The sequence below is a fragment of the Melanostigma gelatinosum genome (genome assembly GCF_949748355.1).
Source record: "Melanostigma gelatinosum genome assembly, chromosome: 16".
In the NCBI taxonomy this organism is placed as follows: Eukaryota; Metazoa; Chordata; class Actinopteri; order Perciformes; family Zoarcidae; genus Melanostigma; species Melanostigma gelatinosum.
In genome coordinates, this window is record NC_136649.1 from 21,303,306 (window position 1) to 21,320,715 (window position 17,410).

Sequence of the window (17,410 nt, forward strand, 5' to 3'; positions counted from 1 at the left end):
TCATGCCCATCAGATAATCGGTTATTTGACAATAGCAAATAATAATAATACAACGCCGGGGTGAGATCCGCCCTGAGATGCTGAAGGCGCTGGACATGGTCGGGCTGTCCTGGCTGACACGCCTCTTCAATGTCGCATGGGGGTCGGGATCAGTGCCCATGGACTGGCAGACCGCAACCCGGATAAACGGAGGAAAATGGATGGATGGATGGATGGATGAATTTATGTCCATCAGATAATCGGTTATTTGACTATAGCAAATAATAATAATACGGCTTTTATTCTGAAACTCGTAACCGGAAGTAGTGTAATACCACACGTGCTGACTTGACAGCGCAGCTGTTGTTCATAACAAGAGTTCAGACGCTCTGGAGGCATTTAGTCAAAACCTTCTTCTTCTTCTTCTTCTTCTTCTTCTTCTTCTTCTTCTTCTTCTTCTTCTTCTTCTGTGTTTTACTGTTTGATTTCATCTGTCTATCAAACCTCTCAGTCGTAAAGTAAAAGTACTTAATCTCAGAGTTATTGTCAGATAAACTGGTAGTATTTTCGCTCTCTAGTACTTTGACAGTCTGTTGTAAATAAAATGCCTTTTATCGAGCACGTATGGGACCTGGACCTGGAGCGTCTGGCTCTGGAGCGGGTCGTCCCGGCTCTGCTGGTCCACGGATTCTGCTACGTGGACGGGCTCCTCGGGGAACCGGCCGGAGACTTGGTCCTGGAGCAGGTGATGGAGATGCACCGGTTTGGAGCGCTGCAGGACGGCCGGCTGGCGGGCTCCGTGCCTGGGGGCGTCCACCGGTCGAGGAGCATCCGCGGGGACCAGATCGCGTGGGTGAGCGGGTCCGAGGACCGAGGCTGCGAGGCGATCAGCTTCCTGCTCAACGTCATCGATCACATCATCGGTGTGTGCGCGAGCCGGCTCGGGAGCAAGAAGATCCGCGAGAGGTCGAAGGTGAGAGATTTATATTAGACCAGACATAGTTTATTAAACATATTCAATGCACCAAATATTTATTAATATTGTATTATAATAATATAAATGCTATTTCATATATATTTAGTTTATTTTTATTGTTCAATTTAGTTTATTATATATTTATTTTATATTATTTATAATAAATATAATAATAATAATATAATAACATAATATAAAATAAATACAATAATAATAAATTATATAAAATAAATAAAATAATCAACAGATATTGGACTCTAAATTAATAAAAAATATTAGATGATTATCAGAGTAAATAAAGACAGAATTACTTCACACAGAAATATTAATATATACGATGAAGGTTTTTCTGCAGCTTGAGTCCGTGATTGGATCCACTCAACAATGTGTGTTTTTAAGTTATTAGTAAACAAATTTCATAGGTTTATTTAGTTTATTATTAAGTGGAGACACAACATTTTGATCTATATTTTCTTCAAGAACTCGTATTATTTCAGACTAGAGGAAAGAAATCATTTATTTTACTACTTTGTTTAGTAGATTTCTACTAAATTCACCAAAAGTCACCATTACATAATGCCTCATTTGCATATTTACACATAACATTTCAGAAAACTAACTGTCTGAATTAACATTAAATGACATGAACGTCTTAATGTCAGTAATGAACTGGTGACGTTTCATGGTGATATGTATTATATATTCTTAAATATGTTCATAAAGGAATAAAAAAAACACAACAAATTCTGTGTAAAAAATAGCTTTTTTAAAATTAATTTCTTCTTACGTGTTATTTATAGATTTGTTACATTTAACTCCTCGAGGTGTTTTTACTTATTGTGGCTCGTTTTTTATGTTGTTAAAACTCTTAAAGATGAGATGTATTCTGTTTAGGCCAGCAGAGAAGGCTTAGCTGGCCCTGACGGCCCACCACTGTTTATAATGATGTATAATAATGTGCTTAGAGCTCGTGTTAGGAAGTTAAACAGCTCATAATTCATCTCTAATATCTATTTTACATTCATGTGAAAACATTCCTTCAAACTACTGGATTTATTCAAGTTTATCACTAAAACTACATTTTACAGATTACACGTGAACACATCATGATAACGTTATAATTTACCTTCAGCCAGTACTCATTTTCACTGAGCAGAGCCTGAAGGCATCATCATGTAACTGAAGTGAACCTCCGTTGGTTAGCCGTTAGCGGTGCTGCTAACGATACTAGCTCTCCTCCTGTTGGTTTAAACACTGATTGGTTGTTTACAATGAAACATTATCAGAGATCAGAGACTAGAAACACATGTTCAACTGAGTCAGTAAAACTTTATTTACACCCTGATGGTTAACGTTAAAACTTTATTTACACTCTGATGGTTAACGTTAAAACTTTATTTACACCCTGATGGTTAACGTTAAAACTTTCTTTACACTGTGATGGTTAACGTTAAAACTTTCTTTACACTCTGATGGTTAACGGTAAACTTTCTTTACACTGTGATGGTTAACGTTAAAACTTTATTTACACTCTGATGGTTAACGGTAAGCTTTATTTACACTGTGATGGTTGACGTTAAAACTTTATTTACACTGTGATGGTTAACGGTAAACTTTATTTACACTGTGATGGTTAACGGTAAGCTTTATTTACACTGTGATGGTTGACGTTAAAACTTTATTTACACTGTGATGGTTAACGTTAAACCTTTATTTACACTGTGATGGTTAACGTTAACTTCATTTACACTCTGATGGTTAACGTTAAACCTTTATTTACACTGTGATGGTTAACGTTAACTTCATTTACACTCTGATGGTTAACGTTAAACCTTTATTTACACTGTGATGGTTAACGTTAACTTCATTTACACTGTGATGGTTAACGTTAACTTCATTTACACTCTGATGGTTAACGTTAAAACTTTATTTACACTGTGATGGTTAACATTAAAACTTTATTTACACTCTGATGGTTAATGTTAAAACTTTATTTACACTCTGATGGTTAACGTTAAACCTTTATTTACACTCTGATGGTTAACGTTAAAACTTTATTTACACTGATGGTTAACGTTAAACCTTTATTTACATTCTGATGGTTAACGTTAAACCTTTATTTACATTCTGATGGTTAACGTTAAACCTTTATTTACACTGATGTTAACGTTAAACCTTTATTTACACTCTGATGGTTAACGTTAAACCTTTATTTACACTCTGATGGTTAACGTTAAACCTTTATTTACACTGATGGTTAACGTTAAACCTTTATTTACACTCTGATGGTTAACGTTAAACCTTTATTTACACTGATGGTTAACGTTAAAATTTTATTTACACTGATGGTTAACGTTAAAATTTTATTTGCACTCTGATGGTTAACGTTAAACCTTTATTTGCACTCTGATGGTTAACGTTAAAATTTTATTTACACTGTGTACTTATTAGTACTTCTACTGCAGTAAAGGATCTGAGTACTTCTTCCACCTCTGCAGATGAAGCAGCGAACATTCTCATGTACACGTTCAGCTGCTTAATCAATCACTCACTCACATACGCATACGCACACGCACACACACACACACACACACACACACATACACCCACGCACACACACACATACATACACCCACACACACCTCGACTTCATGTGTACAGTGAGCTCTTTTCACAAGTGTTTGTTATCAGATTTAACTTCTGAAAGAAAACAGGTCAACCAAGTTACAACAGGAATACACACAAACACACACACACACAGGTATGACAAGTGTTTCTCTTCTTACAGAACTAAACTTTTGATAAATACAAAGTTTAAATCTCAGCAACACATTTATTTTGTCGTGTGGCCAAAATCACAAGCACATGTTTTAGAAACTCACATATTTGTATCAACATCGGCCTTTAAATCCAGTTTTATCTTGTGTTGAGTGTGAGAGTCTCAGCCTCACGTGCCTCACGTACGCTCTGTCATTAAAACCTGCAGCAGCCTGGAAGCCTGCCAAACCAGTTTACACTCCCTTCCTCCCTTCCTCCTTCACCCTCCCTCCCCCTCCTTCATCCTCCCTCCTCTCTACTAGGAGGATAAGGTAAAGTTGAAGCTCTCGGAGGCATTTTGTTTTTGTTTTTATCAGTGTATCACTTCCTCCTGTGTTTCTTCCACATATTTTCGCTCCATAGCAGCTCAGTTGCATGATGCTGATGATGATGATGATGATGGGGGTGTGTGTGTGTGTGTTCGTGCCTCGGCGGCGTGTAAACACACTGAGGTGATTTGTGGTTGCTGGTCAGACATTTCTTTATCAGCGCTGAGGGTTTGTCGTCATGTGGTTGCATGCGATGTGTGTGAAGATGTCAGGAGGTTGTCGCTGACTTCGGTCCGGTTACTGAAGGTGTTGTTGTTGTCGATGGTGCGTTCATGGACCCGTGTGTTACAGAGGGTTCATCTACACTGTGACCTTCCTGTAATGTGTTGATGGTCGTAGAGGAAAGGGAACGGGATGAGAGACTTTATGGAGCACGTAGGAGGCGTTGAGGTCCTCACACCCTCGCGTGTCACAATAAGAGGATTTTCACAATAAGAGCCCGAGAGAGGAGGGGGAGGTGGTGCAGCTGACTGAACTTAACTCTTAAATGTTGTCTCTCTAATGAGCTGAACAAATAACTGTGTTGGCACATTAATGAGGTGCAGACGTGCGTCATAATAACAGCGTTAGACGAGAGGTTTGTGAAGCGATCTGTTTATCATCAGGTGGAAAACGATGACGTCAGATATCTATATATATATATGTTATTATTATTATTTATTAGTATAACTGACTTTCTATTTGGTAATTCATTCTCAGTCCAGAAGAATGAATCCCACAAAGATATAACTTGTAGATTTAGTTAAAAATGTATTATTAACAATGATGTATGAGACAAATAAAATATATTTATTAAAATGTCTTTATAAACGATTGTCATTGAGATGTTTTTCGCTGTGTCGTCATGTTTTTAGTCTATTGAAATGTAGATATTAATTTCAATAATCAAAGAATACTTTATCACATGTATACATATATATATATATATATATATATATATATATATATATATATATATATATATATATATATATATATATATATATATATATATGCGCTGCAGGAGGACCGGAGCTGACGTGTTATTCTGACTTCATAGTTTCACTGAGGAGCTCACAATGTAATGTTTTTCACAGATTCTGATTAAAGTAAACGGTTTATTCGTGGAGTGATCTTGAATGAGAACATGTCGATTGAAATATAATTCTAAGCTTTGCTTTGATTGAATTTTGTGATGGAAGCGTTGGTCTCACATGATGTGTTCAAGGACCGTCGGAAAGATAAATATCTGATGATAATGACAGTTTTGTACAGCGATGAAATAGGATTGTTTGAAGAAAACATGGTGTCTGCAGGTTTTGGGGTTCAGAGGGTTAAACTGTTCTCTTGAGTCTTTCACGGGTCACCTGGTTTTGTTTTGTGTCAAGTGACTAAGGAGGACAACTTCTATGAAACCGGATGCTGTGAAACAAGTCGATGTTGTGATATATTTATCGAAATGTTTGATGGAGATATTCAATCAAAGATTAACGTATAATCAAACGGATGTTTCTGTGTGTGTGTGTGTGTGTCCTCAGGCCATGGTGGCGTGTTACCCAGGAAACGGGACGGGTTACGTCAAACACGTGGACAACCCGAACTGCGACGGACGCCGCATCACCTGCATCTACTACCTCAACAAGAACTGGAGCGCTGAGGTGCGTTCAGGGACCTCAGTTTAACGCTGGATGTTTGACCTCTGACCTACTCACATCCTTAACTGCAGTAAAAGTCCTAATACTATTCTGAAAATACTCCACCACGAGTAAAAGTATTATCAGTTAAATGTAGTTAAAGTATTGATCGATCAGTACAATGTTACATTGTAACGCCTTTAGATCCCGTTTGTTTAATCGTGCATCATATTCTATGGGATCATCTTTAATTCATAGTTTAATAATCATTTTAACAATGACACTGATCTGCTCTCCTGCTCGTTTGTGGTCGTCTTGTTGTTGTCGTCGATCAGGAGCACGGCGGCGTCCTCAGGATCTTTCCGGAGGGGAAATCCTACGTGGCCGACATCAATCCGCTGTTTGACCGGCTGCTCTTCTTCTGGTCCGACCGCAGGAACCCACATGAGGTTCAGCCCGCCTACGCCACCAGGTGACCAACCAGTCAGTCAACCAATCAGTCAACCAATCAGTCAGTCAACCAATCAGTCAACCAATCAATCAGTCAACCAACAAATCAGTCAGTCAACCAATCAGTCAACCAACCAGTCAGTCAACCAACCAACCAGTCAACCAACCAATCAATCAACAAATCAGTCAGTCAACCAATCAATCAGTCAACAACCAATCAGTCAACCAATCAGTCAACCAACAAATCAGTCAGTCAACCAATCAATCAGTAAACAACCAATCAGTCAACCAACCAGTCAGTCAACCAATCAGTCAACCAACCAATCAATCAGTCAACCAACAAATCAGTCAGTCAACCAATCAATCAGTCAACCAATCAGTCAACCAACAAATCAGTCAGTCAACCAATCAATCAGTCAACAACCAATCAGTCAACCAACAAATCAGTCAGTCAGTCAACCAATCAATCAGTAAACAACCAATCAGTCAACCAACCAGTCAGTCAACCAACCAACCAGTCAATCAACCAACCAGTCATTCAACCAATCAATAAGTCAACCAACCAATCAGTCACCTGTTTCACCTTTACCTCTCCTCTGCATATAATAAGACAGTAATTAATATAAAATACAATATTTATTTAACAATATTTCACTTTTGAAGAAAGAGAATTCTATTCTTTATTTAAATCAAAGAAACAATATCATAGTGTACTATGTATGTAAAATGCAGTCAAAACACAAGGAGTTATTTGATGTACTTTAAAGTGACATACACGCTAACAATACATACACAAAGAGGAAGCTGCTGTCCTCATTGTGTTAGATCGATTTATTAAAAAGGGACTTACAGTACACAACTACTTCAGTTGAGCACTTGATGTTTTCTGATACTTTTGGAAGTTTTACTCTGTGATCTTTGTAAACACAACAGGAAGGTTTGCATGTTTTATTATGATTTTAGAACATAACATACCAATTATTTTAATTAATAGTAATAATTACGTAACCTCTGCAGTGATGTAACAAATGTACATTCACTAAAATGAATGATTTCATTTCAGTAATTTTCAGTTAAGAATGTGAGTTTATTTTCCCTAAGAGGACATAAACACAGAGATGATTGGCACCACCTGCTGGTACGAATGTGTAATAACACAAACACCTTTTTAACACGTAAAGCCTGTAAACACACATTCATCTTGTATTGAAGCTAATATGTTGATTATTAGTAAGTAGTTAAAATCAAACTTTATTCAAAAAAGAATATTTTCAAAGGCTGGAGTGTTTATTTCCTTTACTAACACGGTGGATAAAAAACTAAAACAGAAGGAAAGTCTGAATTGAAGTAAAATCAGACCTTTAGTGAGCCGAGCTAATTAATCCCACACAACCTAACAACACAACTCGCGGCCGTAGCAACATCAGTGTTGTCTCTTGGTTTCAGGTTCGCCATCACAGTCTGGTACTTTGATTCAGAGGAGAGAGCCGAGGCCAAGACACGCTTCAGAGACCTGACAGGTACAAGTACACACAAAAACACATTCATAACAAACAACACTATGACTTTTTTATGACTGTTTTTTTCCCGACATGCTATATTATGACTTTTTAATGGCTTTTTTCGACATATTATACTTTGACTTTTTCGACATACTGTACTATGAATTTTTGATCGGGAAAATCGAATGGAAAAAGTCATCCATACTTTGTCATGGCTTCGTAATATTTTCATAATATTAGCTGAAGTGAATTTATATTCTGATTGTTTTTGTGTCTTCATTTGCTTCAGCTTCAGGCCTGCAGCCGGGCAGCAGCTCCAGATAACTTTCCTTGGAGGAAACGTTGTCACCTGGTGGAGACGGTGGAAATGGAAAAGAAAGTCAGAACTTTGACTCTAGTCTGGAGGAGTTGAGAGAGATACGAGCTCCTCATCGCTCCCGTCGGCGTCCAGGGTGGAAGGAACAACATGCCTGCACGGCGGCTTCTGTGGCCTGATGAATCCAGAGGGTCAGGTGACCTGTAGCTGCTCTGGACTCTTCCTACTTTACATGATGTGTGTGAATACTCTGCAGAGAACGAGGACAGCAGCGGACTGCACCTCTAAGCTAAAGGAGGAGAGTTGACAAACAGACTTTGAGGTTTACAGATAAAACAAGACATTAGAGACATGATGCTAACAAACATGTGTGATAGAAATATGTCACACGATTACATGTTCTTCATAGATCTTTTCAACACGACACATTTACTCGATGTTTACGAATAAATTACATCTAAATGTCGACTGAAACAGTGGCTATCACAGTGTGTGTGTGTGTGTGTGTGTGTGTGTGTGTGTGCGCGTGTGTGTGTGTGTGTGTGTGAATAATTGATGCCTCGTTCAAACAGCTCTTCAGAGACGTCGCGTAGCCCGATTGTCTTTCACTACACGTGTGACAGAAGTGTTTTTGTCTCTAGATTCTCTGAATGAACTGTAAACTGTCTCATGATATTTACAGACTGATAAAACTTCTATTTTAAGAATGGAACGTACAATAATAATGTACACTGGTGTACTCGTTTGTGTGACATCTTTTTATGAATGCAGAATCTGGTGCAATAGTAAGAACGCACGTTTATAAAGAAGAACATTCAGACATGCACAGAAACACATACATATGCTTTCATATTTAAGAGTATTGGAATAGTCCATCATAGAATTATCGTGAGTTATGAAAGTCATACTAAAGCATGTAAATAAAGTCCTATCATTGTTTCCTGAAAGAAATCATATAATATTATGTCATAAAGTCATTAAAAAGTCGTAGTAGTAGATTCGAGATGTCGAGATTATATTTACATATTTACATATATATATATATATATATACATATTTACATATATATATATATATACATATTTACATATATATATATATATATATATATATATACATATTTACATATATATATATATACATATTTACATATATATATATATATATATATTCATAACTCACTGTAGTTCTATGACGGACTATTCCATATAATATATATATTATATATATATATATATATATATATATATATATATATATATATATATATATATATATATATATATATATATATATATATTACCTTTAATACAATCAGTTAAAGGAATTCTGCAGAAATATACATTACACATCCAACTGCTGCTGTTGAGCTCGAGGACAAAATAACCAGAAACTAGTTAAACTTCACAAATGTATGAAAGTATTAATATTTCCTAATAGGCATAAAAGTGGTATTCATCGGAACCAGAGCTCAGTGAACGAACACATGAGGTGCTGCTGAAATGAGTTGAACTCACCTGCAGTCCCGTGTTGCGCCTCTGGAGGTCTCTGTAGCTCCACCTCTGTGTTTCAGGTGAAGACAATCTACCGCCGTGTTTTAATACTGTCACGGGCGAGTCCTGCCCTACATATTCATATCTTGTATTGTTTCCCATGAGCCGGATTCTTCTACTTCATCTTCGGAATAAAAATGTAAATAAGCAGCACGTTAGACCACAGTCCATGCAAAAAAGAAATGTGATGTTTACTGTAAAAAATACCAATGAAACGGAGGAAGAAACAAAGCAACACCTACATGAAGATAAATAGTGTAAAAGAAGACATTCACAGGTAGAACCTGCCGTCTTGTATCTTCCTCATCATCAGCCTCACCGGACTGGAACCTGCTCAGGGAAGCAAAACATCAAGAACACACAAAAACACAAAAACTTCTGCTGCCACACCAAACTGCATGCAGAAATCTGTCACTTTAATAATAATAATAATATCCTTCTTGACATCACATCGGTATTCTTTTAACAGGGTTGGAGGAGCCTCGACACACCAAACTCCATTTAAAAATCTGCCACTTCACTAAAGTACGTGTTGAGATTATTTTACACAGTCTTTTGAATTTTTGGTTTATCTTTGTATCATGAAAGCTCCAGACAGATATAGAGACCGTTGAGCTTGGACCTTTAGTTCAGCTGGGAATGTTATTTGTCTTTTTATTTTACAAAAACTAATTAAATCTGTGAGATCATAGTGACTTATCTGTACAATATAATCCTCACACCTAAAATAATGCTGTTGAATTTTCTATTCCACGTACATCAAACTGATCTGGGTTTGTTATTCCAGGTTAAGATGTTGAGCAGATTGAAACTAACGAATCCCTGAATGAGCTTCACCTTCTCCATCAACAGCCAGTGGGAGGAGGGTCAAAGGTCATATTTCACAGGGACCTGACAGAGAAATATCTTGTCAAGCTCAGTAAGAACATTAGCCACCAAAGATGGAGAATAAAACCTGAACAATATGACTTTTCAGATGCGTGTGAGTGGGTAGAATACATCAGCTAGAGTCCAGATATGAACATGTATTTGGTGGATAAACATAGTTTGTAACCAGAGAGCTACAAGACACCCGATGATCTGTTATCTGAGTTCATGAACAGAACGTCAGACACCATGAAGAGACTAAGAGGTTCGAGTTTGTCGCCATCTTGGATTACGGACCATGTTTGGAGTGAGGAGGAGTGACGTAGAGACGCCGTATACGTCTCTGGTGTCGACCTGTCAATCACTGTGTAGCCCCGCCCTAAAGCATCCCCTGCTTTATGGTCTGTGTGACTCTAAATGGACCATAATGTACGAAATGAACATCATGCTGTATTGAAGAAGACTTGAAACTAGAGATTGAGACCATAAACTCATGTTTACTGAGGTAATAAATCAAGAGAGAAGTGGAGTCATTTTCTCATAGACTTCTATACAACCAGAGGAGTCGCCCCCTGGTGGACACTAGAGAGAATGCAGCTTTAGCACATGAAGCTTTGGCTTCACTCTGCAGAACCGGAGGTTGCCTCCTGGTTAATACCTGGTTAGCAACCACAGACGCATTCGGCTGAAAGTCACTATTAATGGAAAGTTTCAACCTGAAAGGTCGTTTCTCAGGAGCAAAAAACAGGCTGAATATCACATGATACCAAATAACAGACAGGAAGTAAGATGGAGGGATGCTGGGAGTTGGTAAGGTGTTCGAGGTTGAAACATATTTATTTTAAGTCTGTAAAGGAGGCACACTGAAGCCAACGCAGATCTGAATTCTGTGTATGATAAATAAATACATCGATCTTTCTTCATCATCTTGCAGCTCCACAGATTTATCCTGAGATCACCGGTCTACTCAGAATTATTTCACTATCATCCCACAATGCAACAGGAAACACAGCTGTTCATTGGTAAATATAATAAGTTCAATGGTAAATATAATAAGTTCAATGTATTAAATTCTCTTTCAAGCATAGAGAGAGACTCCCTGTAGGAACATTACAGAAACAGATTTTTTTCTTTTCTTCAGGAACTTAAACGTCACATCATGTCTCCGGCAGCGACCGCGTGTCTCCCAAAATACTCGTACAGATTTTTTTTGTGATGCTTTGACTCCTGATGCATGTTGGGAATTAGGGAGATAAAAAAAAAAAACCCAATGAGTTTTCATCTCGAACGCTTTGTTTCATCATCCGCCCATCAGGCGGCGATGATGAAAAGGCCGCTCGTTATGCCTCCGGTGAACGACTGACGCTGTCGGATCTAAATTCAACATCAGACCTCCTCACCGAGACGGACAGCCAGGGGTTATTAGAAGGAGCTTCAGGTTCGAGCTCTCTCACACACACACACACACACACACACACACACACACACACACACACACACACACACACACACACACACACACACAGAGCAGCGCTGCCTGTGATCTATGATTCATGTGCGCTCATTTAAAATAGTTTGAAATATTTAAAGTTGGCTGGTCGGCCTCAGAGGGTCGACTGACTGACCTCTCCGCTCTTATTACTGCATGATGGAGGAGGAAGAGGAGGAGGAGGAGAGACGATACAGGCTGGAAGAAAAAGGGGAAAGGAAGGTAATAAAAGTGAGAGAGACGAGGAGGACTGAGAGGCAGATGGATACAGGCTGCATGAGTCAACAGAAGCCTCATTTCTTGTCATTTCAGTCAACACCAGGCGGCAACTTCCAGTTCTGAAGAGTGAAGTCAAAGCTTCACGTGTTAAAGCTGCATTCTCTCTAGTGTCCATCAGGGGGCGACTCCTCTGGTTGCATAGAAGACTATGAGAAAATGACTCTACTTCTCTCTTGATTTATTCCCTCAGTAAACATTGTAAACATGAGTTTATGGTCTCAATCTCTAGTTTCAAGTCTTCTTCAATACAGCATGATGTTCATTTAGTACAGACTACATTTGGGACTACAGATGAAAAATAGCCTTTTGGCTAACTCTGGCACATTTGCAGAAATGTTTTTATTAATGTGCACTGTCCCGTTCAAATAAACCAATAAAAAAATAAATAGTAAATGATGGTCGATTTAGAGTCAAACAGACCATAAAGCAGGGGATGCTTTAGGGCGGGGCTACACAGTGATTGACAGGTCTCTACCAGATATCCAAGAACTCTACGTCACTCCTTCACATTCCACACATGGTAACTTCCTTTGTAAAAATCAAGATGGCGACAGCTTAATTGCAAAATTCGAGGCGGCAAAACACCAGTCAACCAATGACGTCACGAAGACTACGTCCACTTCTTATTTACAGTCAATGTGTTGTTCCTGTATTTCCAAGTGCTAAAGAAAGTCCTCACAGCGGGGGAGGTAGTACGCTACTTCAGTTTCCTTCAACTACAATTTGTAAATCATAAAACACGGAAGTACCGCATCGACCGCCGGTTGTCTGCCCTGCTCGAGTGTGAATGACTGAAATAAATACTTTACTTTATTTCCTCATTGTTTCACACGGGTTACGTACTAAAGCGTACCAACATACTGACCTTTAAACTCTCAGTAGATCACTTTGGAAAGACGTGCTCTGGAATTTGACTCCATGATTCTTCAGATGTGATGGAAACTCAAACATGACGTCTGCTGTAAAAAAAAAAAGGTATTTTTTGTTTGTGTAAAAAGCAAAAATGGGAATCACGTGCACATCTCACACCTGAGAACAGGTTGCAGGAAAAAAGCAAGAAAAGAAAAGGGGAGGCCGTGTTCACGCTGACATTTTTATATTTCTATTAATGCAACGTTTCAAACTGGCTGAATATCACATGATACTAAATAGGACAGGAAGTAAGATGGAGGGATGCTATGAGTTGGGTGGGGAGTTCATGGTTTAAACACATTTCTTTTAAGTCTGTAGAAGAGACATGTTGAAGTCAAAGCAGGAAGTTAAGATGCTATTTAACGTTCCTAAACCCGAAATTGTTCTTCATGGTTCTAAATCTTAACAATCCTCGACCTTTTTTAGGCTCCACAATTGTTAAAACTCCTTCAATTACAGCTAAACTAAGATTATATAAAATTTTCAATAACATAATAATATTAATCATTTTGAATTTGCACAGGCTCCCACATATTTTGACCCTAAAACCAAGTCCTGTAAACCCTCATCTAGCTTAGAGTGGTGAGCATTAATCCAGGAAAGATCTTTTTTTTGGGTTCAGATTCTGAAATCAACTCGTGTGGTTCCTGGAACGGTTTTTGGGGGCTTATGTTTCTACCAGGACCGATGTTTGTGGCTCTCTAAACTGAGTGGAACATGTGTTGTGCGGCACAACAAAGTAACAATACACTCAAAAAACAACGCCTTCAACAAACTTAATACAATCATGGAAAGTATTTCCACACGATTAAACTGCTTTCTTTAAGCATTGAGTAATTAAGTTGGTCCAACTTAATTTATTGGGGTCTGATCAACTTAAGTTATTTAGGTTGGTTCAACTTATTTACTGGGGTTGAGTTTAACTTAATAGGGTTGGTCGAACTAATCTTACAGTAGTAAATTAAGTTGGACAAACATAATTGCTGAATGGTTATAGAAAGCAGTTTAATTGTGTGGAAATACTGTCACGCAAACCCCCCAAATGACCAGTGCATCCACCTCCACCCGTCTGCAGACACACATACCTGATTGGCCATCTGGATGTGTGAAGGTTTCAAGGCAGGACAGGAGCTTCTTTTTAAAAACAACACCTTGTTCACTCTGCAGCGTCTCCTCTGATCCGTCCAACTCAACGCTGAGAGGAAGGTCGTGGAGACGGAGTGAAAGGGGAAAAAGCATGACTTATCTATCTGTGAATTCTACCATCATTTTTCAGATATCTCAATTGAACATGAATTAATGTCCAATTCTCAACAGGAACCAGAACACTAGCAGAACCCTTCCTGACTTTCAAAATAAAAAATAAAAAGAGAAAGAAAGCAGCTTACTGAGATGTGGCAGCATCTCTATTATTTGGGATTGGTGAAGGTGGAAAAACAGAAGAAATTATGCAATCTGGTAACAAATTCGAGATAAATTTTTATTATGAATATGGCACCTGTAAGATGGTGAAAACCGGGTTACAGAAAGACAACCATGTGTGTGACATGTTCCTCTGAGCGGATGAGAACCTAGTAAACTTATAAAAGAACAACTGCTATAAAAATGAAGTATGTACATTTTTCGGATTTGCAGCATTATTCATGGTAAATTAACTCAAAAGGATGTCTTCCGAAAATAATAATAATAATAAAAAATAAGCCAGGCACTCAAAGTTAGCATCAGTTAGTCATGTTTTTTTTTCAAAACAAAAAAATAGAAATGTACCATAGTTTTCTCTTTTTTAATATTTTAATTTGTTTGTATTTAGAATTTTATAACACTGTTAACATTGATAATAAGAGATTCTCTCTCTCCCGTATTTCAGCTACTTGGCACCAAGTTCCTCATAAAAGAATCTGTATAATTGTACAAGAAATAGTTAAAAACACAGACACAGTTTCTTCACAGGTAAATGAAGTGATTTTTCAATATTTGTAATTCTTAAACACTGTATTTTTGACAGCAGCTGTGATTAAGGTTTTTACGTTTTTAAAATCACCAGCAAAGTTTTCATTTTTCGACATAAAACACAGAAAAAACATTGAAACAGCTTGGACCGGCTGTTTGGTTTTTGTTACATGTGGGTGTATTTCCTGGTTTCGTCTGAGTTATGTGCACCCCCCCCCCCCACCACCCTGCTGCCCAACCCCAGTTTCTTTCACCAGATGGGGCCCTGCTGTTCGTTTGTGCCCCCCCGCCCTGTTTTCACGCAAAAAAAACCGCCAAAAGTAGAAAACGCTAAAATCCAGAGGAGCGCAGAAACAAAATGCTCCTGAAACGACTGAATTTAACATTCAACCACGAACGACCCGCCAATCGGCCGACAGATCGCGTGGACCAATCACAGTCCTCCCTCATTGAACACAAAAATAAATAAATCCATCGCTAAATTTCATAAACCTGTGTTTGTTTGCTTTTTTTCGTAGTTGTTTAAACATTTTCGTCGGCGTAACAAGACATTGATTCTTTACAGAAAGCACAGACACTGCAGATTGTTTTTCCTGATGTGAAAAGTGGAGATTAGAGGCGTCGGTTTGACGATACAGACTTTATTCTTCCAACGAGGCCTCCATCGTGTCCCCGTTTGGGCTTGACAGACTTAAAAAACTAAAACACTGGACCCACAAACAAACAAACAAAAAATAAACGAGGGATCTATCACGTGAAACTCATCGGACGAAACATGCAGTTCAGTTTTTCCAAAACACCTATAAAAATAGATTTATAGTGCGAAATATTTTTTTCTTCTTTTAATTTCTTTAGAAATCTTTAAAATCAGTTTTTTTTGTATTACGTGTCCTGAAATAGTGATTTCTTTAATCTCCCCCCTTGAACCACTTGTGTAACTTTGTTTGTCCCGTGAGAGAAGTTTGCGCAGGAAGTCAACAAGTTTCGGTGGGAACCAATGAAATACACCCAATGCACACAGGAAGCCCCAAGGGACTCTGGGAAATGTTTCACAACTGAGGCTTTTATGGTTGTTGTTTTTTCCAGGACTACAATCTAAAATGCTACTTTAGGCTTTTTCCTCATCACAATTTTAATGGTATCGTAAATATTTATTCGTTTTTTAATACTTTGTATGCAAGAGCTGGAAACTGCGTTTCCCAGAATTCCTTAGCGGCGATAAACATGGCTCCATAAACCTTTGAGCTTGTTAAAGAATCTTTTTCATCTCTGAGAGAAAGGACAGCAAGATAAAGAGGTTTTGTATAAGACTACACAACAGCAAAAAGCAACAGCAGAGAGAGAGAAAGAGAGAGGATTAGAAAACCCCCCACAAAAAAAATAAAAAAAACAAAAAAGGTTTTACAAAGACAAAAAGGAAGCAGCGGAAAAAAAGGTGGTCTCTACAAAAATTTTTTCTGTATTTTTTGCAAAGGCCACCGAACACGAAATTCCACGAACCTCCACTGGTTTCACGAAGACTGCAGATAGAGGGAGATAGAGACAGAGAGAGGCAAAGAGGAGTTCGCCGTTTTCAGACTCCACCCCCTTTATGTCACTAAGCCCCGCCCCTCCCCCCATCCCCCCACACTAGAGATAGAGCACAGAGAAGACAAAGGACAAAAACAGCTACAGTAGCTCAGTATATACTGCATATAGTCAACACACACAGAGAGAGAAGTCGCCATGAAAGACTTTTTGACAGCCAGTGACACTAAACACATCGGTAACACATTTTTTACGGCTTTAAATCACACTGGGTAATAAGGTATGACGGGATGGTAGAGACGGGGCTGCCAACTTTAAAAAGATGGATGTTGTGACAGTTTTTTTTGTTTTTTTTTACCGTTTGAATTATTACTTGTTATCATCTTTTTTCTTCTTCCTCTTTTTAACAAAAAGCGTAGAAAAGAACAAGGTAGAAATGAACGAGAATCACAGTGCTTTTAAAACACTAAACTTGTGAGATTTATTTTTTTTTGTCTTTTTTTTTGGCAACGAGGGTTTTGGGGACGAAAGAACACAGAACAGAAGGACGACAAAGACAACATTGTTTCAAGGAATGTGATTTTTTTTCTCTTCCTTAAAAAAAGATTCTTTTTTTTGTAGTTATTGATTTTGATTGTTTGATAGATTTGATTGAAAATGCATGTCTTTATTACAATCTCCTTAGTTGATATGTGGTTGTTTTTTTTATCACAGGGTACGGCGATGAGATGGAAGAGAGTGGATTGTTTAGGAAAATCTTGTGGAGGTGATTCTGGTTTTGGAAGAAGAGGAGGAGGAGGAGGAGGAGGAGGAGGAGGTGGTGGTGGTAAGAAAATAAAAATAAAGATGAA

At 38.1% G+C, this 17,410-nt stretch overlaps 1 protein-coding gene across 1 annotated transcript; it reads left to right on the forward strand.

The window, feature by feature from the left end:
- The first annotated feature begins 398 nt into the window (after window positions 1-398).
- egln3 (egl-9 family hypoxia-inducible factor 3) lies at window positions 399-8,684 on the forward strand. Its single transcript, XM_079285978.1, has 5 exons — window positions 399-952; window positions 5,619-5,738; window positions 6,050-6,186; window positions 7,611-7,684; window positions 7,956-8,684. The coding sequence occupies exons 1-5, from the start codon at window positions 584-586 to the stop codon at window positions 7,988-7,990; spliced, it is 735 nt and encodes a 244-aa protein (XP_079142104.1). The 5' UTR covers window positions 399-583; the 3' UTR covers window positions 7,991-8,684.
- Window positions 8,685-17,410: the final 8,726 nt, after the last annotated feature.